This window comes from Aspergillus sydowii (assembly GCF_001890705.1).
Source record: "Aspergillus sydowii CBS 593.65 unplaced genomic scaffold ASPSYscaffold_8, whole genome shotgun sequence".
Classification (NCBI taxonomy): Eukaryota; Fungi; Ascomycota; class Eurotiomycetes; order Eurotiales; family Aspergillaceae; genus Aspergillus; species Aspergillus sydowii.
The window spans coordinates 153453-177192 of record NW_024467866.1 but is presented as its reverse complement, the minus strand read 5'-3'; the positions used below and the strand labels follow the sequence as shown (position 1 = coordinate 177192).

General features: G+C 50.3%; 14 protein-coding genes across 14 annotated transcripts; 9 read left to right on the top strand and 5 right to left on the bottom strand.

Moving 5' to 3' along the window:
• The first annotated feature begins 138 nt into the window (after nt 1-138).
• Nucleotides 139-1028, top strand: ASPSYDRAFT_47106 (uncharacterized protein). The gene has a single exon (XM_040847367.1). The coding sequence runs from the start codon at nt 305-307 to the stop codon at nt 578-580; it is 276 nt and encodes a 91-aa protein (XP_040700638.1). The 5' UTR covers nt 139-304; the 3' UTR covers nt 581-1028.
• ASPSYDRAFT_47104 (uncharacterized protein) lies at nt 666-3082 on the bottom strand. Its single transcript, XM_040847366.1, has 3 exons — nt 2609-3082; nt 998-2544; nt 666-920 (listed from the first exon to the last, which is right to left on the bottom strand). The coding sequence occupies exons 1-3, from the start codon at nt 2861-2863 to the stop codon at nt 860-862; spliced, it is 1863 nt and encodes a 620-aa protein (XP_040700637.1). The 5' UTR covers nt 2864-3082; the 3' UTR covers nt 666-859.
• A 90-nt stretch (nt 3083-3172) lies between these two features.
• Nucleotides 3173-4420, top strand: ASPSYDRAFT_47103 (D-aminoacyl-tRNA deacylase). Its single transcript, XM_040847365.1, has 5 exons — nt 3173-3303; nt 3371-3408; nt 3458-3636; nt 3687-3729; nt 3777-4420. The coding sequence occupies exons 2-5, from the start codon at nt 3402-3404 to the stop codon at nt 4040-4042; spliced, it is 495 nt and encodes a 164-aa protein (XP_040700636.1). The 5' UTR covers nt 3173-3303; nt 3371-3401; the 3' UTR covers nt 4043-4420.
• A 275-nt stretch (nt 4421-4695) lies between these two features.
• On the top strand, nt 4696-6052 carry ASPSYDRAFT_91145 (uncharacterized protein; the record flags this gene model as incomplete). Its single annotated transcript, XM_040852442.1, has 5 exons — nt 4696-4711; nt 4780-4847; nt 4908-4917; nt 4968-5054; nt 5112-6052. The coding sequence occupies 5 exons, from the start codon at nt 4696-4698 to the stop codon at nt 6050-6052; spliced, it is 1122 nt and encodes a 373-aa protein (XP_040700635.1).
• Nucleotides 6053-6818: 766 nt separating this feature from the next.
• On the top strand, nt 6819-7247 carry ASPSYDRAFT_32992 (uncharacterized protein; the record flags this gene model as incomplete). Its single annotated transcript, XM_040845041.1, has 1 exon — nt 6819-7247. The coding sequence occupies one exon, from the start codon at nt 6819-6821 to the stop codon at nt 7245-7247; it is 429 nt and encodes a 142-aa protein (XP_040700634.1).
• Nucleotides 7248-7945: 698 nt separating this feature from the next.
• On the top strand, nt 7946-8230 carry ASPSYDRAFT_119818 (ankyrin repeat domain-containing protein; the record flags this gene model as incomplete). Its single annotated transcript, XM_040840403.1, has 1 exon — nt 7946-8230. A coding segment is annotated over one exon (285 nt), but the record flags the coding sequence as incomplete, so codon positions are not given.
• Nucleotides 8231-8729: 499 nt separating this feature from the next.
• Nucleotides 8730-10276, top strand: ASPSYDRAFT_1095743 (uncharacterized protein). Its single transcript, XM_040839901.1, has 2 exons — nt 8730-8870; nt 8918-10276. Exons 1-2 carry the CDS (start codon nt 8856-8858, stop codon nt 10160-10162), a joined length of 1260 nt encoding a protein of 419 aa, XP_040700632.1. The 5' UTR covers nt 8730-8855; the 3' UTR covers nt 10163-10276.
• A 146-nt stretch (nt 10277-10422) lies between these two features.
• ASPSYDRAFT_91142 (MIF4G domain-containing protein) lies at nt 10423-13050 on the bottom strand (the record flags this gene model as incomplete). Its single annotated transcript, XM_040852441.1, has 2 exons — nt 10423-11645; nt 11700-13050. The coding sequence occupies 2 exons, from the start codon at nt 13048-13050 to the stop codon at nt 10423-10425; spliced, it is 2574 nt and encodes an 857-aa protein (XP_040700631.1).
• On the top strand, nt 12989-13821 carry ASPSYDRAFT_47098 (signal recognition particle 14 kDa protein). Its single transcript, XM_040847364.1, has 2 exons — nt 12989-13298; nt 13365-13821. The coding sequence occupies exons 1-2, from the start codon at nt 13272-13274 to the stop codon at nt 13734-13736; spliced, it is 399 nt and encodes a 132-aa protein (XP_040700630.1). The 5' UTR covers nt 12989-13271; the 3' UTR covers nt 13737-13821.
• Nucleotides 13822-13903: 82 nt separating this feature from the next.
• On the bottom strand, nt 13904-16129 carry ASPSYDRAFT_47097 (uncharacterized protein). The gene has a single exon (XM_040847363.1). The coding sequence runs from the start codon at nt 15832-15834 to the stop codon at nt 14242-14244; it is 1593 nt and encodes a 530-aa protein (XP_040700629.1). The 5' UTR covers nt 15835-16129; the 3' UTR covers nt 13904-14241.
• Nucleotides 16130-16357: 228 nt separating this feature from the next.
• Nucleotides 16358-17647, top strand: usgS (transmembrane protein UsgS; the record flags this gene model as incomplete). Its single annotated transcript, XM_040849677.1, has 5 exons — nt 16358-16415; nt 16461-16567; nt 16621-16793; nt 16848-17241; nt 17291-17647. 5 exons carry the CDS (start codon nt 16358-16360, stop codon nt 17645-17647), a joined length of 1089 nt encoding a protein of 362 aa, XP_040700628.1.
• A 131-nt stretch (nt 17648-17778) lies between these two features.
• On the top strand, nt 17779-19443 carry ASPSYDRAFT_1095985 (acetamidase/formamidase family protein). The gene is made up of 5 exons (XM_040839902.1): nt 17779-17983; nt 18034-18052; nt 18097-18385; nt 18437-18710; nt 18770-19443. Exons 1-5 carry the CDS (start codon nt 17909-17911, stop codon nt 19346-19348), a joined length of 1236 nt encoding a protein of 411 aa, XP_040700627.1. The 5' UTR covers nt 17779-17908; the 3' UTR covers nt 19349-19443.
• A 94-nt stretch (nt 19444-19537) lies between these two features.
• ASPSYDRAFT_91137 (putative monooxygenase) lies at nt 19538-20991 on the bottom strand (the record flags this gene model as incomplete). The annotated part of the gene is made up of 3 exons (XM_040852440.1): nt 19538-20628; nt 20685-20885; nt 20952-20991. The coding sequence occupies 3 exons, from the start codon at nt 20989-20991 to the stop codon at nt 19538-19540; spliced, it is 1332 nt and encodes a 443-aa protein (XP_040700626.1).
• Nucleotides 20992-21513: 522 nt separating this feature from the next.
• ASPSYDRAFT_91136 (uncharacterized protein) lies at nt 21514-22572 on the bottom strand (the record flags this gene model as incomplete). Its single annotated transcript, XM_040852439.1, has 1 exon — nt 21514-22572. The coding sequence occupies one exon, from the start codon at nt 22570-22572 to the stop codon at nt 21514-21516; it is 1059 nt and encodes a 352-aa protein (XP_040700625.1).
• Nucleotides 22573-23740: the final 1168 nt, after the last annotated feature.

The following is a 23740-nucleotide window of genomic DNA, read 5'->3' as shown; positions in this document are numbered from 1 at the left end:
CCAAACCTCGATGAGGCAACAAGACAGCGTCGAGAAATGCGAAGATCGCACGAGTGTAGCTTCACCAGCGTTCGAGATGGACGCTCTCGACTGCTCTCTGCTATTTTTACACACATTATTCTTGTCTCGCACGCGCGATTTCTTTTGTTCTCTTTATTCTCTGTTCGATTATTTCCCGGATCCTTTCTATTCGAGTATTTAATTATTATTCCACTTTACCCAATTTCATTATTTCATTTTATTATTATTTTTCTTATCCTTGTCCTCGCCGATCAGGGCCCTTCGCCCTTCACAGCCACCATCAATGCCTCCTCGATTCCGGCTTGCTTATTTCATTTACCACGAGGCCCGTGTTGCTTCGCTGTGTCCGTGTAACAGTCTACAAGAACCCCCCTGTCACTCGACGTCGGATGCCCGAAGCACTTTGCAGGCATACGCATTCGTCCTTTTGTCCTCTGGAAAATTGGTATGTTTCTATTTCAATTGGTTAACCAAGCAGCAGCTCAAGACATGGCTGCATGTCCATCAGCCGCCACTAAAGAACAGCGTTGAACTCCCTGTCCCGCAGACCCATTCATAACACCTGTTCCTGGACCCATCGAGATACATACAGTAGTAAAAGAAAGAAGGAAAAAAAAAAAAAAAAAAGAAGAAGAAGAAGAAGAAAGCCAACCGTCAGCTTCCGTCTCACTTGCAGCGAAAGCAAGATCAGACCCCTTTCTCCTGTCGAACAAGAATCAGGATGAAAAAGTCTCTCTTTCGATGTCTGCTTCTGACGAGACAGGTGACCCCGATCAAACCCAGTCGCCATCCGAAGGACGGAAAATAAATGCAGGGGGTTGAGAGCACAAGGTTAAGACTACAACTCGTCCTCCAGGTACTTGTAGACAAATTTGAAGTCTGCCTTGCGTCGGTTCATCCTGCAGTCCACGTTAGGAAAAAGTAAAGAAAAGAAAGGCCTTACAGCCAAACACAGATAGGCAAATTGGAAACTTACCAAGTACTCTCGTAGTCGAAGAATCGATATGTACCTTGTTCGAACTCCTCGGTTATCGTCTTGGGTTCTTCATGTCGCTGGAACCATGTCTGGTACTGCTTATGGAATCTCCAGCTCTGGTTCTTCAACGCTTTTGCCGACAAGTACTGCTGGTACGAACCCTGGCGATAATAGAACAAATAAAACAGGGTGTCTGTGTCAATCCGCCCTGTTTCATAGAGACGAGGGTCGTCCAAGATGGCAAGTGGCTCCTGCGGGTAGTAGAGAGGCGTGTTGTACGGGTTCTGGGGCTTGTAGTGACGCGGCTTTTCCGAATCCCCAGGCTCGGGGCAATTCGCTGCGGAAGCCGTGAGAAGGCGCTGCACCGAAGGTGGCTGACTCGAGGGATTGGCCGATGCGCGACTTTTGGTAACTTCAAATGAATGGATCAAATCTTGAAGTCCAGGGGGCAGGTGGTAGATAGACTCTTCGCCATCTTCCCGCTGCTGATTCTCTTTACCAGATTGCTCTCCGTTGGCGGCGGCTTGTGGTTTCGTGGCGGCGGTCTCTGCCTTGTCCATCGCAGGCGTCGTCGGCACCGTATTCGACGCGCTGACGGCAGCTGGAACCTTGGGACTGAAAGCAGGCGTCCGCGAACGGCCCTCTTCTGCAACTATCGCTGCTGTAGGTGTCGCCTTTGATACAGGCTGTGCTAGTGACACAACAGGTGAGGCGGTAGAGGAAGCTTTTGAGGCGGGCACTGCAGCTGGGAAGGCGGGACTAGCACCGGGTGGAGGAGGCAGCGGGGCGATGCCCACGCCGTTTTTATCGCTTGCAGCAGCTGCAGCTGCTGCAGACGCATACTTGAGCGTCTCACCGGGCAGACGTGTGGGAGGGGGTGCAGGTTTCATGCCAGATGTTGAGGTGCTGGAGCTGGACGGATGCAGAGCTGCTAGAACTGGAAGCGGGGACTTCATCTGAGCAGAAGGTCTGCGATTGCTCGTGGCAGTGACTTCAGGTTTGGGTTTGGGTTTGGGTTCAACCTCTTCATCCTGCATTGACTGAGCATCTTGCGACGATACTCGGTCGTTGTCACCGCCCGCTCCGAATGGTGTTTCGGCGTCGTCGCCTATATTCAGATCGTCGTACAGCGTCTCATCCTCCCCAGAGTAGTCAACGTTGTTACCATCCTCCACGTAGTATTTGATGCTCTCTTTGAGATCCGCCACCGGGGCCGTTTCGATATTGCCGTTCTGGAGTGATCGTAGCAATAGTTCCAGCTTATTTACGTGCCATTTGTGACGTTCGATGAAGTGTGCAAGGTCGGCCAGACGGTTGTTTTTGGCAACGTCTTTTTTGTTTTTCTTCATCGACATTTGGAGCGACTCCTCTTCTGCTTCCATCGCCTCTATTTTCTGTTGCAACTCATCAACCATGTTGGACAGAAAATCGCAGGTCTCAACCTTCTCTTTGTCTTTCGGATCGAGTCGTGACGCCGCAGATAGGCCTTCTTTGGAATATGCTTTCGTCTTCATCTCCTTCTCGACAGCCTTGAATTGTTCCATGCACTACAGTATGCTCCGTCAGTGTCCATATGCAAAAAGCCAGCCCTGCAGGTCCCGTGGGTCTCACTGTCTCAATGGCTCTTCGCTGCTCAAGCAGCGGCCCTTTATCCTTGACCTCATTTCCGGATGCCCATGACTTGATCTGATCACGATATCGTTGAAGCTTCTTGATCTCTCGTTTCAGATTCTCCTCGAGCTTGTCACGTTGTGTGGGATTGTTAGCGACACGGATCTTCTCGTAGATACCTTCGAACGTCTGGATACCCTCCGCGACTTTCTTGAAGGTCTTGTCGATCTCCTGCTGCGTCTTGCGGGACGTCATCGCTGCTGTCTGCTGCTCATGCGAACCGCGGTGCCAAGAGACGAAATTCCGCTGCTATCGCTCGAAGGGAGATCGGGGATCGCTTCAAAAATGAACGGATTAAAGGCGGATTCCGAGGAAAGAAAAATATGTGTTGCCCGGCAATTTTGCACAGCAAAAGTGTCTGTTGTGACAGTAATAAAAAGCCTCCGCTGGCCTGTGAATGTCTATTACTCTTTCCGGTGGGCCACGAAGCTGGGGATGTCGCCAAGAGTAGAAGGCGGTCACTTCTGGAAAATACTGCCCACAGCCGTGCCCAGCTGGGCTTTGCGCGGGGAAGTCTCTCAGACTGTTCACTGCTGTTCCATTGATCTCTTTTTATTTGCTGTCTAACCTGGATTTATACTGCCTCCTATTATTCAACTGAATTGTTTTTTGTGGAGTTATATTCTTTACTCAGGGTGGGTGGTTCTCGCTATACAGGGGTTCATTGTCTCCGCCGGCTAATGTATGGCATCTCTACAACAGCAACAAACGGCACGACTATTTGATCAGCATTATGAAAGGTGAGCAAACGGAATCGTGCTACACTGTCTCAAATTAATATCCTTACAGCTGTAATTCAACGAGTCAAATCCGCCTCCGTCACCGTTGATGGCCAGCTTATCTCCAAGATTGGACGGGGACTCCTTGTGCTCGCGGGAGTTGGCCGGGAAGACACAGAAAAGGACATAGACACAATGATCAACCGTATATTGAAGGCGAAGCTATTCCCAGCTGAGACAGACAAACAGGCAAGTGAGTTGCGTTGGATTCTGAGCTCGGCTAACGGGCCGGTCAACAGTGGAAAAGAAATATCCAAGATATTGACGGCGAAGTACTTTGTGGTATGTCTACAGGGATTTTTCTTCCCAGCGCCAACTAACATATACAGTTTCTCAATTTACGCTTTTTGGCCAATTGAAGAAAGGCAAACAGCCCGATTTCCACGAAGCTGCCAATGCCGACACTGCACGCAAGCTATACGACTACTTCTATAAGCGCCTCGGCGAGAACTACAAACCCGAACGGATCAAGAACGGTGTCTTCCAGGCGATGATGGATGTCGAACTGATCAACGATGGGCCGGTGGGTGTAGATTACCGCAGTGAGGATGGGGCGGTTAGCTCTCACTTCTCCAGTGGATTCTCAAATTCCTAATACGGGCAAGGCTGACTGTATTCCCTCCCTAGGTTACGATTGAGGTCGACACACAATTACCGAAGAGAGAAAAGAGCGCCGATGATAAGGACTCCTCAGATTCACAGAAGACCGGAACCGTGGAGTTCAAGCTCCCCGCAGAGCTTTTAGAGTAGGCGCACAGAGTACCGATGGACTCAGGCCATTATGATACCCTTATGACTGTATATATAGACCGCGTGCATTTATAGAACCATGTCCGAAGCCAGGCACAGGAGGCTAATAATAATCAAAATAAATCGACAATGATCCACTGCATCTGAGCGATCATTTTAGCTTGATTTAATTGGAAACGCCCGCTAGTTGGTAAACAAATAATAAAAGAAAATAATAATAGCGCTGAGCCCCTCATCTTCGGTAGCTAGTCCCCCTATTTGGCATTAACGACTGGAATTCACAGCTTGCAGAAGTTGGGGTTCGTGGCGCTCATGGAAGCTAATGGAACTCTTTCTTTAGCAGAGCTGCCATCTCAGCCCACTTTGGCCTCTCTTCCCCTCCAGACTCTTATAACTTCCCTCTCTCCTCGCCCCTTTGGTCGCCTATCATTCGTCCCTACTACCGTCTTCACTGTTTAGACCTGCGTCTTTACACTATTCTCCTATATATCCGCCACCATGGCTGAATCCCAGCGTACATCTTCCAGACTTCCCCGCTTGCGCTCCAACAAATTCCAGACCGTTAACAGAACTCAACCTTAGGTCGTCCTCGCGTCTTCTTCGACATCCAAATCGGCCAGCAGAAAGCCGGTCGCGTTGCACTTGAATTGGTAGGTCTTGCGCCTGAGCTGACTCTCACCACTGTCTTTGCTAATTACCCCGCTTCATAGTTCAATGATGGTACTGTCTCCGTACAGCAACTCTTCGTTCCCTTTCTGACCAGCTTCCAGTTGTCCCCAAGACCGCAGAGAACTTCCGAGCACTTTGCACTGGCGAGAAGGGGGAAGGAAACCAGGGCAAGCCGCTACATTTCAAGGGTATGGCAAGTTCTACACCAGTAGCTATTCAGAAACCTAACTAGTGCCTCCCGCTAGGTTCGATCTTTCACCGAGTTATCAAGCAATTCATGATTCAGGGTGGTGATTTCACTGCGTTCAACGGCACTGGCGGCGAGTCCATCTATGGCGAAAAGTTCCCCGACGAGAATTTCGACCTGAAGCATGACCGCCCGTTCCTCCTTTCTATGGCTAACTCTGGCCCCGGCACAAACGGCAGCCAGTTCTTCATTACCACGGTTCCTACTCCTCACCTCGACGGCAAACACGTGGTTTTCGGTGAAGTGCTCAACGGCAAGAGCGTGGTCCGCAAGATCGAGAATTTGCCAACTCAGGCCGACAAGCCTCAATCTGATGTGACTATAGTGGACTGTGGTGAACTTACCGGCGACGAATATGAAAATGCAGACAAGCAGGCCCCCGATGCTACCGGTGACCCATACGAGGACTTTCCCGATGACCACCAGGGAGAGGAGCTGAGTGCTCCAGTTTGCTTCAAGATCGCTTCGGAGCTGAAGAACTTCGGAAACACTGCTTTTAAGAGCGGCGACATCAACTCGGGTCTCGAGAAATACCAGAAGGGCCTACGCTATCTCAATGAGTTCCCGGAGCCGGAGGAGGGAGATCCAAAGGAACTGGAGGCCCAGATCAAGTCTCTGCGTTTCGCGCTCCACTCGAATTCTTCTCTTCTCGCAAACAAATTGGGCCAGTTCAAGAACGCAAAAACTTGGGCTACGTACGCCTTGGAAGTTTCCGGTGCCGCTAGCGCAAAGGATGCGGACAAAGCGAAGGTCTACTATCGCCGCGCGGTCGCTCATACCGGACTCAAGGAAGAAGACGATGCTCTGAAGGACCTGGAGAAGGCCTCCAGCCTGGCTCCTAGTGACGCTGCGATTTCGGCCGAGACTACTAGAGTCAAGAAGGCCATCAAAGCCAGAGAGGCTCAAGAGAAGGCCACTGCTCGGAAGTTTTTCTCATAGACAAAATTGCCGTGGTTATGATTCATGAATCTTTCTCATTCCCCACATCCTCCCGCGCCAGTTATTTGCATAGAGAGTGATGATGTTTTCGGTTCCAAAAATGGGCCTCGCAATCCTGCTTTCTCCCGTATCTGGGTTCATGTGGGTTCAATGTTCCCAAGATTTTGCAGAACTTAGTTCGATAGCATGGAGAAATAGGCGCACAGTGTTATTTCTTGTACCGTCCGTTACATAGAGATATGTACCGAAGGTTCTAAACAATATAAGAATGTCTCCTTGCACACGGCAGCGCTGAATCAGACTATACCAGTGGATTCTCTAAAGTTAGGTATAGTCTCGCGGTGTAAACGTTGCTAACATAGTGTATTGCTCTCAGGTTGTAGAACAAAGAGCCACTCCATCGCGGATGTCAGGCCTAAATGTAATAGCGCAGCTATTACCTCACATATCTCGATCTTCCCCTCATCACCACCCACCATCCTTCTCATTGGGACTTTTGCATCTAGGATCTCTCATTTATTGTCTCTCTCACTTGACTTTTTGGTATTACTTATTCGAAGATGAAGCCTATCTGTCGAAACAATAGCAAAAAGCAAGCTACTAGTTACTGTAACCCGGCCGCCGGCAAGGCCTTACGCCAGGGAAGGTGTTTCGCGGGCCGGGGGAGGGGGTTTTCCCCTCACTCACACGGAAATCATTGTCTCATGATGAGTATACTGTTGCGTGGGTCTGCCCACTCGAAGTTGAGTTGATTGCGGCATTGGAGATGCTCGACGAAGAACACGAACGTCTACCACAACAGCCAGCAGATCACAACGTCTACACCCTTGGCAGTGTTGCTGGTCATAACCTTGTTATTGCTAGCATTCCTATACCTGGAAATAACCCAGCAGCCACAGTCGTCACCCAATTGCGCATGACATTTCCTAATATACGGTTCCGCCTTTTAGTAGGGATCGGAGGCGGCGTGCCTGTTACAACAGATAATGCAATGATTCGACTTGGAGATATTGTTGTCAGCAAGCCTACAGAGGTGTACTCGGGATTTGTGCAATACGATCATGGAAAGGCATGCAACGGTCTCTTCCAGCGTACAGGGATACTGCCGCCTCCCCCAGCAGTACTTCTACAAGCAGCAGGATTTGGCTGCAAAGAGAGCATGCTCAAGGGGAGACTCTATTACACAGAACATTAAGCGAATTGATACAGATCGTCGAGGTTTGCGGAGGTTTAAATGTCCCGGTGCTGCACAGGATTACCCTTTTCCACTTGATTATATCCATCTAGAACCTGGGCTGTCTTGCGAACAAGCCCAATGTGACTTTACTCGATGTATTGGGCAAGACGAATCTGATCCCATGGATGGAGTCGATGACAACGGGCCCATTGTTGTTCACCGAGGAATCGTCGCTTCAGGTGAGCTTGTGATGAAAGGCGGTTAGAGACAGGCTTGCATCGAGAAACAATGTTTTATGTTTTGAAATGGAGGCTGCTGGATCTCTGGTCGACTTTCCTTGACTTGTAATTCGAGGAATCTCTGGTTACCGTGATTCACATAAGAATGATATGTGGCATGGATATGCCGCCGCTGCCGCCGCTGCATATGCTCGATAGCTCTTCTTCCATGTACCAATGGAACCACTGACAGTTGCCGCAGAGAATGAGCATGACACAGTGGTTAGGATTCTGTTAGAAAAGGGCGCTGGCCCCAAGGCAAAGAGTTCGCCTCTTGCAAACCCATTAGAATGTGCGATCCAGGGTGGCCAAGCGAGATTGCCGCCCTGCTCCTGGGAAAAAGAAGCCAGATGGATCTTTTAAAGGAGACGCTACCTCTCTGCTGGTTGACGCCGTTCAAATGGGCCATGCAAATACAGTGAAAATACTTTTGGAGCAAGGTGCCGATTGCGAAACTCGGGAGCAGGTCCCAATATTCCTGGTGACCATGGTGCAACCCCTCTACTCAGAGCAGCAGAATCCGGTCACAATAACATTATCCATCTACTACTGCGCCATGGAGTCGATGTCGACGCCGTGGACGGATCCAATCGAACGGCTTTATTTATTGCCGCTCTCAATGGGTACTCCATAGCTACTCGCATTTTGCTAGTTCATGGCAGCAAGGCGATGCACAGAGCGACATCCGCGGACCGAAGTCCTTTCTCTGTCGCCAATGAGCACTATCCATTTCATAATTTGCCGATATTTTCCCCCGAAATGACTTCATCAAATAAGATGAGATCACCACAAGGGGATAGTTGCGCATCAGGTAAAACGGACACATCAAGTGAACCAGGGTCTGTGGGTGATAGCAAGGCTGATACAGTTGCTGATGATAATGCTCACTATCTTTGTAACGGATGTGATTTCTGGGTCACTGAGCTTGATGATCGTTACCGCTGGCGCATATGCAAGGAGCCGCTTAACTTTATCCTCCTCTGTCCGGAATGCATTGCAAGTGGGATATATTGTCACGACAAGCTGCACATGCTTGAAAGGGGAAAGTTCAGGCATGGCAAATGGGAAGTTTCACAAATCATTCGGCCGTGGTAGGGCAATGGAAGATGTGGGAATCGGAATGGGAATGCGATATAAATTATAATGAGGCATTGATTGGATTGGAAAGAGACGGATAGTGCACTAGATCAGAAAAGGAATAGCCTTGGCGCCCGGGCCAGGCCAGAGTACTCTGTAGACTGTACTCCGTAGAGCCAGAGGAACTTAACATTGGCATCTATCAACCACAATTTAAGCCGTGCACGTTTATCATGATGCGATAGCTGTAATATATACCGAATCTAGCTCAATGCCATCCTCAGGAGTAGGTCTTCTTTGACCCTGAATGAACCCAAACTGATTGACTATTAGACACCGTTACGCGCGCCTCCCCGCAGCAATGCGCGTTCCCAGTTCGCCTCAACCCCACGTTTTCTGTTCTCACAGAGACCAGTAGCTCAGCAAAAGCGGGCAGCGGGCAGGGACGATATTATTCCAGAAGATGATACAGGCCCGCCTCAAAAACCACATGGGGCTCTAACTCCCGCGCGTGATCCACTGTCGCGCCGAAGGGAAGTGATTGAAGACTCCGGCAGCGACTTGGATCTAGACGAGGACTCCCACCGGAAGATTGGCAATGGAGTCGAGCCTGGAGGTACCCCAGTTAGTCCACTGCCGGGCACAAGGGAGGTAGATGCAGAGATTGAGGCTCTTTTTGGGCCCACAAGCAATCGCTCTAAACGACGCCGTGTCTCTGATTTAACAACGCCCGCAACTCAAAGGAGAAAGCCGCATGATACCATCGAGACCTCCTCTCCAGAGCCAACACCATTCGCAACGGATCCTCCTTCGCCATATCTGCCCTTTCGTGTGACTCCCCAGAAGACACCGCGACCTCCGGCAACACCTACAACTAGCAAACCGTCTGCCCGAGGTCACCCACGCTTCCTCATCTCTTCTTCATCTCAGGCACCCCAGAAGCCGAAATTTTCGTTGCCCCGCTCTCCATCCCCAGACCAGGCGGATAATTTAAACACTATTCCACTCCCATTCTCTCCATCATCTCGTACACTCAGCCGCCGTGGCCGGCAGCGTTCGTCCGGCCCCAGTTATCTTCCTGGCGGCATGGCAGCAGAGGTGCGCAGCTGGGTCCTAGAGATGGGAGCGAAACGGGAGCAGCAGATACAAGTTAACCTTGGTCGACGCAACGAGGCAGACTCGTACTCGGTTAATACCAACAGGTATTCACTGATGCTTCGCATAAGCAACGTCCGCCAATCCGCTCTTAGCAGTTGTGGCCCTCTCGCGTTCTTACAGGGTCAAGCTATGGCATCCCCCGAAGATTCTGATATAGCAGACGATGTAACGAAAAATGTATTACTCATCGGATCCCCACGTCTACGCCCAGGTGAAATGCGGGCTTCATCCCGTGTACCTGGCCTCCAGGCGGGAGATGTGGTGGGTATCCTTCGGGGCCTGGTTTGGGAATTAGGAGTGGAGAGTGATGCGAGTCTTATACCCCACCATGAGCAGATTATACGCCGTGAGAGTGAACGATCTCTGGGATTGGGGAAGTGGCTTGTGGGTGTGGAATGGGAGGTTATATCGCCTACATAGGTATACTGTCCTTTCGTCTTTCAATTATTGACTTGAGCACGGGCGAACCCAATTACATGATACCCTGACGAACAACCGTTTTAGCATGGAATTCCTTTTCTTTTTTTCCAGAAGAAATATATACTTCGTGGCAAGTCCGTCGATAAATATATGTACAATGCAGACCCTTTTTTTTTTAAGACCCAAAATCACATCCAACCCGTACGCCTGGCTCTAAACTCCAAATAAATGAAAACCGGTATACAGTACGTAGGGCGGAATCACAGCGCGCCCTCGTCAGCCTCCACAACCTTCAACGCATCAACAGCAACCCTCACACCCCACTTCACCATAACCTGCTCCTTCTCCGAAGCAACAATATCCGTCTTCGCAACGATCTTTTTCAAAAAGAATATACAACCCTTGACAATCTGCGGTGTATCGCGGGTCCTCATGAAAATCTCCACGAGAGACTTTTCATCGAGAGCTGGCTGCTCTTCTCCCTTCGACTTCGACTTCGACTTGGACTTCTTCTTTTTCTTTTGTTTCTGTGATTGTTGGATGACGCTGATCATGAGGAGCTCGACGAAGGTCTTTGTCTTTGGTTGCAGGTATGCAAAGTTAAGTGTTTTCAAGATTCCAAGGGTGAGTGCATTATCCGCGATAAGGGAGGCGTACATCTTTGCAAGATTGACGATCGCCTTCATGGAAAGCGGATTCTCCTCGTCTTCACCGTGCAGACCAGCTTCATCTTCGTCATCTTCATCAAGGTCCCCCGTTTCACCCATACGCTTGAAGACGTTCCACAATGTGAACATAAACGAGACTTTGATACGGCGGCCAAGTTCCCCGCAGAGTCGGCGCGCGATTAGCGTGTAGTAAGGGTTATGCGCATCTTCCTCCATTGCGCAGTGTGTGAGGACGCGAGGGATCTCGAACTCCTGCGCCCGTTTGAGGCGGAGTTTGAGGAGGCGCACGTGTGCGTCTTGGTAGTCTGTTGCGGACATGATAGCGACGAAGATGGAACGGCGGACATCGGTGTTCATGCGGTGTGCTTTGGCGATGGAGCCGAAGTCTGGTTCATCGTCACTGTCATCTTCTATCGCGGCGCCGGCTTGGTTGCTTGGCGGGAGGCCGGATAGTTCCTGCCTGGCGGACTCGAGGGGGTCCTCTCTCCAGCTGGCGCCGACGAGCCACCATTTACCCTTTTTGGAGGAGTTGTGGATGTCGTTTCGGGAGATGCTGATGGGTTCTGAGGCACGGATGACGCGCGAATTGTTGAGGGAGCCGAGAATTTTGCGCATCTTGGTAATGTGTTCGGAGGCGACGGTGGAGTTGGCTCCGGATTTGAGGCGGTTGTTTTTCAGGTCTGTGATCGTGTCGATCATGAATTTTGTTCGCACAGAGAGGGAGGCCTCGCCGGCTTTTGCAACGGCCGGCTGGATGAGGAGGACAATGTCTTTGAGTGATGATGGGTCGTCTTGTCGAAGTTGAGCGCCGGAGTCTAATTCAGTCAGTTATTTAAGTCATATCAATGGTTTATAAAAGAAGAACGTACTTCGGATGACCTTGAGGAGGAGCTCTGTGTTATCCTCGTTGATATCTTGCAAAAACAACCGGATATAGTCAAAGACCAAAGTGCTTCCGACGACGTGGAAGTTGTAGAGCTGCGATAGAAGGGAGATCAAGTTGATCGTCTCTTTCCCTTCAAACTTGCCCCTTTCATCTCCACCGGCATCAAATGTTTCCACAATCTTTTGAACAATCTCTGCTCCGAAATCCATACCCATGATCTTGTATATGGCTGCGATGAAGCCCGCATGCAGGATAATGAAGGTATCATTAAGAGAAGATCGCTCACAGATGAGTTGAAAGAGTAGAGAAATTAGTGTAGACGTTACATTTTGGCGGGGGTATTCGCGATAAAGCTTCTCGAATTCCGTTAGTATGGAAACGAGGTTCGCCTCGGACAGCTTGTTGAGCTGACCTTGCGCTTGCCTCCTCAGTCTGGTTTGGGACTCGGACTCCGAATTCGATGCTGCTCGTAGTGACGGCGGTATATATTTCGCGGGTTGACTCTCTGCCGGGACAGGCGCGACGTAGGGGTTTTCTCGCTTCTTTGGCGCGGTCTCTTCTTCCTCGCTTTCTTCATCTTCCTCCAGTAGGTCAATGTCGTCGTCGTCGTCCTCTTCCTCGTCATCATCGAAGTCTTCTAAGTCCTCGTCACTCATTTCGTCACTACCAGACTCTTCAGGCTCGTCAACAGACAGGCCTTGCGCCTTTCTTCGCTTATTACGCAACCAATCGTCTGCCTCTCGTTTGCGTTTGCGGCCTTCGTCCGCAGATCCTTCGTCCAGGTCGCCCAACAAATCGTCCAATCCGTCATCCGCGAAAGCTTTCGGAATCTTGCCTTTTTTCAATCCAAGCTTTTTCTCAAGCGCAGCAATCTCCGCATCGTCTTGCTCCAATTTGTCCTGCACTGCTTTGGATACCTTCTTGCGCGGAGCGTCCGCCGCCTTTTCTTCTCGATCGCTATCGTCGTATCCGGGTTCTATGTCTCGTACGGTCTTGGTTTTCTTCGAAGTCGAACTGGGCTTTTCCTTCTTCTGCTTCGCAGCCATCAACTTTGCCATGACATCGCCCTCCTCCTCATCAGATCCGCCTCCGAAATCAGCTCCGTCATCAAATCCATCGAAGTCATCATCATCGCCATCGTCATAGCCCCGGCCACCAGCATTCCTGTTCGAACCCGGTCCTCGCCCTTTCCCCGCCCGCTCGTCTCGCCGACGATCCTTCCGAGAAGCTTGCCCGTTCCGCTTATTTTTCTGCTCACCGAAACGGTCACGGATCCCGAGCTCTTGTCGGAGATCTCGAGGTAAAGAGGTCGTATTATGCCTAGGACGAGGCATTTTTCGGTGATTATCTGAGTTGATTGATCTCCAGAAAAAAAGAGCGGAGCTATAAAAAATATCAAAATATGGCCAAACTTTGATGGCGGAGCGGAAGGCGGTGAGGCTGAGGCTCGGAGATTATTCCCCCACAATTGCATCGTGGACAATTTAAGACGACAACAGGTGCTGGAAAACAATTGCATTTCGATACGCAAAGATAATACCCAAAAAAAAAAAAAATGCCGGCACCCCTTGGACATGAGGAGGTATGTTTTTATGAAGTCATAGCATCCGCCTATGCGATGATATGGTACTAACAATTCCGTCACCAGTTCTTCAACTCCCTCACTACCCTCCTCACAAATACCTCGCAAAAGACTAAGGGCTCGGTCTACCTAACCCAGACACCACTGTTGAACTCTACATCCTCAGACGCCGACAAACAAAACCAGCCGTCAATACTCATCCGCGCGTCAGACGGGAACACAAACTCCAAAAATCCCAAGACGCACCCCGAGGTCAAAGGCAAGAAGAAGGAAAGCAAACTGAAGCTCTCGACAATCGTTCAACCAAGCGAGCTCGAGACTTTCTATGCGCGATACGCGGAGGTCTGTAAGACAGGGATGACAGGGCTCAAAAAGCGAGATCGGAAGTTGAAGAAGGCGAAAGCCAAGGGGGGTGCGGGGAAGGTTGTGAAAGGTTGATTTGGTTCTTTTTCGAGAGAGAATCCGTCAGAACTGCATTCATGGCGTTTGGGAACTGTTTCTTTTCATTTTTTTTTTTTTTTTTCTTTTTTTTAATCTCTTGTTTTGCAGTATACCGGGCTGTTAGCATCTGATACGCCGAGCTGGTTATGGTCTTGTAGGTAGATTAAGCATGGTATGTTTGATACGTCTTATAGACTGCTTTCGTCTATGATTTCGTTCATTAAGCTAAAAACCTCCATCAAACAAAACTCCAATCAAGAATATCGAAAAGGTTATATCATATGGTCATTAATATCGAAACTATTAGATATGCTAAAATACATGTGAACGTGTCTAGAAATACAAGCAAGAGAAGCGCACTATGCAGGGTATACAAAAACAGAATTTCGAAAATGATGATCATGAGGAAGCGTTATCATGGAAGCGGAAAGCAAGGACGGAATAACGGCGCCGGTCAAGGAGTGACGGGAAACACAGTCAACTGCTGGCAGTGGTTCAAGATCTAACCAGAATCCGAGCCGAGGTGACTCTGGTCTGAAACCGACGGCTTTCTTGAAAACTCCGGTGCAAGTGGAAGATCGTAATCATCCACAGCCTCATTGGAATAAGACGCCTGGTGCTCGAGCTTGTGGTGAAAGTCCCCGACAGGGGAGTCAACCCCCGGGCCTATGACAATTCGTGCCGCAATATGGATCAAGACTATGAGCAGTTGAATAGGTGGTACTAAAACCAATGTGGCTGTCTTCTGAATTAGCGAGGTAGCATCGTGTTTCTCTGGATTAGCGAGGATTAGGGTAGACGCCGGGGGCATTGGTGATATTTCCCTCTCGCGCGACGCTTTTGAACGGCGGCGGAATTCAATGCTCATTGTAGTAAGGTTCGGGTTTGAATCGTTAGACTTTGCGCTGTTAACGCTGGAAAACGATCCGGGCGTTCGGGGCAATATAAAGTTCTGTTCGCGGCTTAAACTCTGTCCAGGGGTGAACATCTGGTCTGTGCTTTCCTCTCCATTGAACGGCGGTTTCAGGGTATCTTGACCTTCAAACTCATCCCTACCCGACGGTTGCTGCACTTCTTGGAGCTGATCTTGCGCCGACTGACTTTCACCTGGTGATGTAGGAGACAGGGGTGTCAAATACGGATCTGGCGCAAGATCCATTGAGTGGAACGAGTCAATACTTGAAGAGAGTGACACCTCCGGTCCACATTGAGGTTCAGGCGTGTCTCCAAACTTTTCCAGCAAGGTCTGGAAGCTCAGCTGCACCTCACTCACTGATCGCCTTGGCATAGTCGATGCGGATATACTGATGGGCTCTGGAAATTGCTCGTGGTCATCCGGGATTGTCTCCAGTTTCGTACTACTACCTCTTGGGGTGAAGCCGCTGCCGTCGGTGGCAGTCTCGTCTGTATCCTCGCCAGCACTGAGTGAATCTGGCGTGCCAATTCCTTTTAAATCAAAGGGCTCCCGGCAGTACGTCGGCTGTATAGGAGCACTTTCTCTTCGTCCTTTGGGCCGCCATGCTTTCTTGCGTCGGGGAACTTTCGCCTCCTCGGGAATCTCAACTGTGAAACCACGTTTAAAGGGGCATGGTGTGACTTCGTAGCGAAGAATCTTTGGTAAAGCTTCTTTCATCTGAGTAACAAGCTCTTTGTCATCCCTGGTTTCGTTCGGCAACTCGATCCGGTAGTATGTGAGGGGGCGGATGCGCAAAACAAACGTGGACTTCCTGTCCACACACCAACATTGAGAGTTCTTTAGGATCGCGTGGACCACGCTGCCACATTTCAGGAACACCGTCGATCCATATACCTTCTCTAACCTCAGTGGTGCGAACGCGACCGTCCGCTCTGTCGGGGATCGCCACGGCAGGGTCTCGATGGTATCAACCGGGTAGTCAAAGTCGGAAGGCGCAGTACTGGAGGGAATCGGCACTATAGATCTAGGGGAAAAGTGAACGACTTTTGCCGATGGGTGATAAAAGATATCGTTCTCAGATAGTTTGAACGAGTCGGATCTGCGTTGGAAGGATCGGTTCAGGTTGGTGGGAAGGGTAAACGACCGTCGGGGAGGTGGCGCTTCGAAGGCGTCGGACATGATCGCTCATAAGGGATCGTAAAGTCAAAAAAACCCCAAATTACATTGATGTAGGAGATGACGAAGGACTAAGGAGAGGAGGGGGGAGGATGAAGGGAAATATGCTCCGCTCAGCTGGGGGGTAACAATGTTGTGGCTATGGTAGGGAACGAAGAGCCATGCTCGGTTGAGCTCTGGACAGTATCACGGGCAAATGTTAAGGAGAGGCAAATGATGCCAGCGACAGCACTAGTGCAAGATAATGATAATCGTCGTAGCGCATAGTACGTACAAACCAAGCCCCCTTAGTGCCGCGTATTGGATGCAGTCTATCTGCAGTTGATTCTGCCTCTGGGGTCGATTTGGGTGGGGCATTGCAGCCTTCAAATTCAGGTGTCGTGAAATCATGTCAGCGCCCCAGGCCTGGTAGGCTGTCACGAATCTTTCTCTAACGAACCACTTGCTTCAGCCTCTTTTATTCTTTTATCTATTACTAAAGCTAAGTTGTCTGCTGATCACTTGCAACTCGGCCTCGACTCTCGAAATGTCGAATTTTGAACCGAATGCTGTTATCCGCGGATTCCAGCTGACCGTGGTTGGCAGTAAGTCACCCAGCCCGCTTGATGAAGCAATACTGACCTTGCAAGCTGTTCGTGCTTTAATAAATCCAAGGCTGTTTAAATATGATCATTTCCGACAGGCAGCCCTTGCCATAGGTGTTGGGATCATAATCCAACTTATCATCCAGATCCCGGTATGCTCCGTTATGATTCGCAGCAGCGGCGAGTAGTAATATGTACCTTTCAGATCGTCGCAGTCAGGTTGCTCATCTGGACCAGCTCATGGGTTGTTAATCTGGAGGATGCCACTTGGGATGATAATCTTCTTAGTGGCCTTGACTTCCTGAACAAGTCCGTCTTGCAGGTCCCATTCCTACTCATGACGTTACTGAGATACATTACTCCCACGCTCGATGAGATGTAAGCACTCTAACAGCAGAGAAGCGGTAATCACAGATGCACTGACTGGCTCAGCTTCATGGAATCCTTAAACTGGGTTGATACTACTTATGTCCAAAAACATAAGACCGACGACCCCAAGACCTTGCGCGCCATGTACTATCCAAATCTAGTCCAATATTCGACAAAAACCGACAAGGGCCAGTCCAAGCCGGTCCTTGAAGCACTTCTAACATTCGCCAAGAGATACGGACGCAAGGTTGGCATGCTTTTAGGAATCTACCTCGCCTCCCTCATACCTGTCGTGGGCCGCTTCGTGATGCCCGCAGCCTCGTTCTATACCTTCCGCAATGCGGTTGGAACCACGCCTGCTGCCGTCATTTTTGGATCCGGAATTATCCTTCCCAAGCACTATCTCGTCACTTTCCTGCACAGCTATTTTGCTTCTCGCAGTTTGATGCGAGAATTGGTATGTGTCCAAGAATCCGTCGCTGAACGGCCGACTAACTCCACAATAGCTCGAGCCATACTTCTCCCGTGTTCGATTCACCTCTGAACAAAAACGCCGCTGGTTCAAGGATCGCGAAGGGGTTTTATTTGGCTTCGCGTTTGCGTTCACATTTGTCCTAAAAATTCCCATCATTGGAGTCCTCATGTATGGCGTAGCCGAGGCTTCCACCGCGTATCTTGTCACCAAAATCACCGACCCGCCACCCAGTCCCGCCCAAAGTGAAGGCTTCGCAGAAACCCAAGTTATGTGGAAGAATAAGCACGACTTCCTGGAGTTGTCCCTTGATAAGCTTGATAAACTGAACGTGGACGCCCATGAGCAGGACACACCAAAGCCCGAGACCCCCGGGCGGAAATTCGCCTAGACTGGTGTACTACTCACAGAAAGCCTGTCCAGGTCGGTTTCTCAATCCAGTTGCCTGTTCCGGCGTTGTCTCCAACAGCCGGTTTCGATAAGGCTCTTGATAGCAGACGATAGCATAATAAAAATAAATGATTGGTACGAATAAGAGGGGGAGGCGTATCTGGATGAGGGGCAAGTGGTATCTGCCGTACTTATACCTCTCAGACGTCCCAGCCTGCATTTCCTACAATTCTCCGTCAAGATCCATCAAAATTAAATCAATATGGGTATCAAAGGCATCCGAACCGCTCTCAAAGTAGACCTTAACAAACCTGCTCGGGAACAACAGGGTCTTCACGTAAGTTTTGGTCGTACAGCGTCACATCAAAACTCAGCTGATTAGTATAGAACCGATGGCATCCGGACGGTATGCTTCTCTTGCTATTTATTGAACGAATCTCACAGATCAAGTCCCTAGCTACGGCGCGATCGCAAACAATGAAGTCGTCAAAATCGAATGTCTGGACTGGACCGGAGGACAGATAAAGAATAACGACTCTGCCGATGACATCAAGAATGTCGACTTAACACAAATTCACTACCTCTCAGGCCCGTTTGATATCGAGACGGCCGAGCCTGGCGATGTCCTCCTCGTTGAGATCCAGGACGTCCAACCCTTTGAGGACCAACCGTGGGGGTTCACAGGTGTCTTCACCCCAGAGAATGGTGGAGGTTTTCTCGACGAGATTTACCCAAAGGCGTGCGTTTTCTTTTTTAAGTACAAACCACAGTTCTTAGCTAACGTACCCAGTGCCAAAGCCATTTGGGATTTCGAGGGCATCTTCTGCTCCTCCAGGCACATCCCCCATGTGCGCTTTGCGGGCCTCATTCACCCTGGTATTTTAGGTTGTGCTCCATCGGATGAAGTCCTGGCTGAGTGGAACCGGCGCGAAGGCGAACTGATCGCAACCAATTCCACCGGTCGCGATGTTGCAAAGCCTCCAGAGCCACGTAACATTCACGCTGGCACTGCAGATGAGGGGCTAAAGGCAAAGATCGGGCGCGAAGGCGCGCGGACTATTCCGGTATAGTTCTTCCTTCTCTATCTCATTACCTCCATTCTCACCAAGACGAAATTGTATAGGGGCGCCCCGAGCACGGAGGCAACTGTGACATCAAAAATCTCTCGCGGGGCTCCAAAGTATACCTCCCTGTCCATGTCCCCGGCGCTAAATTCTCTGTCGGTGATCTTCACTTCTCACAGGGCGATGGGGAGATATCCTTCTGCGGAGCAATTGAGATGGCCGGCGTGATTACCATAAAATTTACCGTAATCAAGGACGGCATGGCCAAGATGGCAATGAAGTCACCCATATTCCATCCTGGCCCAGTCGAACCACAATTTGGGCCCGGCAGATACCTCACTTTTGAGGGCTTCTCAGTCGATGAAAAGGGCAAGCAGCACTATCTCGATGCAACGATTGCTTACCGTCAAACCTGTCTTAGGGTTATCGAGTACCTGCGTCGATATGGGTACAACGATTATCAGATATATCTACTGCTCAGCTGTGCGCCGGTGCAGGGCCATATCGCCGGCCTAGTGGATATCCCCAATGCCTGCACAACACTGGGCGTTCCCATGGATATCTTTGATTTCGATATCCGGCCCGAGGCAGAGGTTGTCAAGCAAGATATGGGAACCTGTGCTTTTACTTCTGCTTAAAACTTCGACTAATATCTGCATAATTAACACGCAGATAATTTTAATCGTTGAATTCATGTCAATTCTATGCAATGTTATGTACACATTTAATCATATCCACATCATGCCAACTTATTCACACGCGTAGACCTAACTTTATCAGTCTATACAGCCCTTTTCTCGTACCAGAGAAGCAGGAGGGACAAGAACCTACGCAAGTCCAAAATACTCCGCAAACCTTTCCTCCGCCTCCTTCACACAATCAAACCCATAAATCTCCTTTTGCACATCCGCATCTGCCCATTTGTCCGGCACGGGGCCCTTCCCAGCCTTGAGGGCCGCAAACTGCTTATCGCGCTCCTCCTTCGCTGCCCCATCACCCAGATGCAGCGCGCGCCCACTAGCAGCTGCCAACTCAACAAGCGCATATGCTCGGTCCTTCCTCACCTTCTCGTAAGCCTTCAATGCCTTGTGGATACTCTCCGGGTCCGTGGCAGGTAACCTTGAAAGTACAACTGCAAGAACAGCTCCATCCTCAATTGCCTGCGCCGCCCCCTGGGCTAAATGCGGCAGAGTCGGGTGGCAAGCGTCACCAACCAGGGCCGTCGACTGATGAACCCACGTAGGCAACGGCTCATGGGTACGCAACTTCCACTCGCAAACCTCGCCCTCGGGAACATAATTCAGCATACGCTGCACGAGCGGGCAAAAATCCGCAAAGACACCGAGCATGGCACTCTTCGACCCCTTCGTCGTGTAGGTGGCGTTCGTCGCAGCCGCGAAGTTACTATCCGGCTGCGTCGTGCTCAGGTTGTAGATGGTGTTGTTGGAGACCGGGTACGCGATGATATGGCGCTTTTCGCCAATCCAGCGTGTGACCTTCGTGCTGTTGATTAGGGCCAGCAGTTCTGGGTCCTCACGGATTTGGTCTTTGTGGATCATGATTCGGTATGCTGCTTGTTGCGTGTCCTTTACGTCGGAGGTGACGTTCAGATCGTTGAGCATGGCGACACGGACAAGCGACTTGATTCCGTCTGCGCCGAGGAGGACGTCCGCGGTGCTGGTGTAGGGCTTCTTAGAGGTGTCGCGCGGCGTCACTGTGAATGTAGGCTTGGGACCGAAGGACTGGACTTCGGAGACGGAGGTTGCGAAGTGGAAGGTGATTTTGTCCGAATGTTTTAGGCAGCCCTGGTAGAGTCCGTTTGCGAGTGAGTAGCGATGGCCGACCATGTGCTTGTATCCGTATGTAGATTCGATATAAGTAAGGTCAACGTGGGCAAGCTCCGTGTCGGATGCGCCGACTTTGTCACTTGTTAGCCAGCGCATTCTGCGCACGAAAAGAAGATAAACGACAAACCTCGCACACTCGTCTCCTCAATATTTACGGCCTCGGCCTCAATTCCCCTCCATACTCCCAAATGATCCAGGACCCGAGCCATGTTAGGCGCGAGCTGGATACCCGCGCCGACGAATCCAAGGTCTGATGCAGACTCATAGACATCGATCTTCTTAAATCCCTTTTTGGCGAGCGCGAGTGCGGACGTGAGACCGCCCATTCCTGTATTCATCCTTTAGTGTTTCCTTCATCTCGGGCCGTTAAGTGGATGCGAGGCAGAAAACGCACCAGCGCCCAGAATGGCTATTTTCAAATCTTGCGGTGCCATTTTCTGGTTTTCAGTTATTAATTGTGAATAACCTTTGATTTACTGGTTCTCTAAAGTTCAGCTGAAAGGTGAGGAGCAGATGCTTATCGAATATATTGGAGCGGCGGAACAGACATTAACCGCGGTCTCCTCTTCCCCACGCGTCCCACAAGTCGGACGTAGGGGGGGTTGAGTGGCAATTCAATTGAGGGGACATGGAGAAGACATCCATAGGGAAGAAAGCTTGGTATAGTAGTATTTGATTTGGTATTTGGCTGAATTAGATGTGGGTTCTGCGGATAAAAGAAATCCAGTATTCATGGCCTGCATATGCACCCCACTTCAACAATTCCGAAATACACATGGCACCACAGTATAGCACATATTTACGAAGTGCTCAGGCGGTATTTGAATGCAATAATATTAATATGTGGATGTATTATGTTAAATATGATAGGCAACTATAATACATGAAAATATTCCAGCCTCGTTCTTCAACATACCCATTGCCGACGTTCAATGGTGCCATTGCATGCGTACTGCTCACAGGCTGTCGCCAATAGTAGCAATGATATTGCCGACGGGATTACCAAGTTCAGGCGCGAGACCCTTAACGACACGCGCAACCTCAGGGGCCAGACGAATGACAACAAGCCCGGTTTCCTTGCCGAGGACAACAAGGAATTCCTCAGTGTGAGGCCCAAGCTTCTGAATAGCCTGGGTAGCATGGATGCCAGTGGCAAAGACTGTGCCGATAACGGTCTTGAGGTGGAGGCCAGAAATAGCCTTGCCAAGAGCACCAGGAATCTGAACGGGAAGGTTGTTTCCATCCAGGCCTTGGACGTCAAAGTGGTCGAGCTGGTCACGCTTGATGTTCAGGCCAAGGGACTTGACGATCTGGCCGACAGGGTTGTTAACAGCGTTGAGGCCGAGAGTGGCACCAGCTCCGCGTAGAAGGTCAGCAATCTCGGGAGCGAGCCGGACGAGAAGGATGCGGGAATCTTCGCCAACAATGGTGAGGATGCAGTCGATGATAGGGCCGAGGTCGGCAATAAGGTCACCAAGAGAAGCGGCGTCGCCAACGATCTCACCCACAGAGTCGCTGAGGCTCACACGGCCGGAGAGCAGGTTGTAAACGTCTTCGTTGACCTGAACGAGGAAGTCCTCGCCATCAGCGCCAGTGACCGTGAGAAGGCGGTTGGCTTGAGGCCCGAGATCCTGGATCAGGTGTCCAGTCCCGTGGCAGCGACCATTCTCGCAGTCTCCGGGTGTGGGAACAGAGGTTGGAGGGGCGGTAGTAGTGCCCGTCTCCTCAGGAACAGTGACCGTGGAGGTAGCGGTGTTGGTGTTAGTAGAGCTCCAGGTAGCAGTGCTGGTCTCCTCGGGAACAGTAGCAGTGGCCGTATTGGTGTTGGTAGAGGTCTCGTCTGGGTAGGGACTAGTTGTAGGCTCGACAATGGTCCCACCAGTAGAAGCGGGCAAGGTGAGAGTGAGAGTTTCCTCCACGCAAGTGCAATCATCATGCCCGCGGGCATTGAGGACGACAGGGCTAGCCATGGTGCAGGCAGCCCAGGTCAGGGCAGTAATCAGAGAAGCCTTCATCTTGGGTATCTCTCAAACGCTGATCGTTGATGAAGAAAACAAGGCAAATAAAAACAGATAAAAGAATGGACTCGGGTCGGAACGATCGTCAAAAGAGTGACAAGAGGTGGGAAACAAGCTGTTTTCGCGAATGGATGATCGAAGAAGACAGGCCGGACAGAGAAACTTCAGGCCGATACTTATACTCTTCAGCGTCCTGGCCCCTAACACTTTCATTGTCATTGACCAGGTCCAGGCCCTCGATAGGGAGTTGCGCCCCGCCGCGACCGAGCTGTCTATTCCAAGCCATTATTTGGCAAGGCTGGCCACCACTGCCCGGCAACTTGCACCGAAGAGAACAACCTCAGCAGGAGCACCCACATCCCAGTCTCCTTTGATTCAATCCTTCGTTCCTGAATTCAACAACCTATCAGAACTGCGGCACTGGTGGGTCTCTAGCAGATTTCAAACTGACTCTTGCAAGCTCTCGTCTTTGAGTTTCCAGCCTGAGGTTCCCGTGAGCACCCGGAATATAGCACGGAACTAAACGTCTTTCAACGACGATACGAGCCACTCACAACGCAACTGGTACGGGTCCACCGCCGCTCAATGTCCAGTCTGGCGGGAGATGGCGCATGGACAGCGTTGTTTGTTCTCCAAAAAAGGATTAGCAGGGTTGGACAGGTTAAACAACGGCACATATCCAAATCTTAAACTTGAGTTTCTTTGTGTCGAGGATCTGCACCGTAGCAACGACTATTGACAAGTGGCGCATGGTCGATCCGGGGATTGGCTGGTACTGAGAGGCACATGGTTCGTACTTCCAATTTTGCGACTCATCAAATTTCGCTGCTCAACCTGGTGAACGGCTGACCTCGATGTTCTCCGGGAAATAAATATCAAATCGTCCGTTTGATCGTGTGGCTTGTTATTCTCCTGGTTTTTTTCGTATATTTTTTTACTTGAGTCTCGTGAGCGCGGCGATTCGTCACTAAAGTTGGTAGCCGGAGGATGCGGCCGAGCCTGAGAAGCCTCTGTTCTTGTTCCTTTAGCGCCCACAAATTTGGAGTTGTCTTCTTTTTCCTTGAAATAGCGTAAAGTTTACGCAGGGGTAATGTGTAAACTAGTGGAGATGAAAAGCACTTGGTGCGGGCTCTGCGGTGTGGTCTCAGGAAGTTTCGCTATTTCT

Bases quoted from the DNA above. Each gene is read 5' to 3' on its own strand.
- ASPSYDRAFT_47106 (XM_040847367.1), top strand. From the start codon at position 305: ATGCCTCCTCGATTCCGGCTTGCTTATTTCATTTACCACGAGGCCCGT.
- ASPSYDRAFT_47104 (XM_040847366.1), bottom strand. From the start codon at position 2,863: ATGACGTCCCGCAAGACGCAGCAGGAGATCGACAAGACCTTCAAGAAA. The intron at 2,545-2,608 runs GTGAGACCCACG...AGCATACTGTAG, and splicing joins AGCGAAGAGCCATTGAGACA to TGCATGGAACAATTCAAGGC. The intron at 921-997 runs GTAAGTTTCCAA...CGTGGACTGCAG, and splicing joins TTCGACTACGAGAGTACTTG to GATGAACCGACGCAAGGCAG.
- ASPSYDRAFT_47103 (XM_040847365.1), top strand. The intron at 3,637-3,686 runs GCAAGTGAGTTG...GCCGGTCAACAG, and splicing joins CAGCTGAGACAGACAAACAG to TGGAAAAGAAATATCCAAGA. The intron at 3,730-3,776 runs GTATGTCTACAG...TAACATATACAG, and splicing joins TGACGGCGAAGTACTTTGTG to TTTCTCAATTTACGCTTTTT.
- ASPSYDRAFT_47098 (XM_040847364.1), top strand. From the start codon at position 13,272: ATGCCGGCACCCCTTGGACATGAGGAG. The intron at 13,299-13,364 runs GTATGTTTTTAT...TTCCGTCACCAG, and splicing joins CACCCCTTGGACATGAGGAG to TTCTTCAACTCCCTCACTAC.
- ASPSYDRAFT_47097 (XM_040847363.1), bottom strand. From the start codon at position 15,834: ATGTCCGACGCCTTCGAAGCGCCACCTCCCCGACGGTCGTTTACCCTT.
- ASPSYDRAFT_1095985 (XM_040839902.1), top strand. From the start codon at position 17,909: ATGGGTATCAAAGGCATCCGAACCGCTCTCAAAGTAGACCTTAACAAA. The intron at 18,386-18,436 runs GTGCGTTTTCTT...TAACGTACCCAG, and splicing joins GACGAGATTTACCCAAAGGC to TGCCAAAGCCATTTGGGATT. The intron at 18,711-18,769 runs GTATAGTTCTTC...GAAATTGTATAG, and splicing joins AAGGCGCGCGGACTATTCCG to GGGCGCCCCGAGCACGGAGG.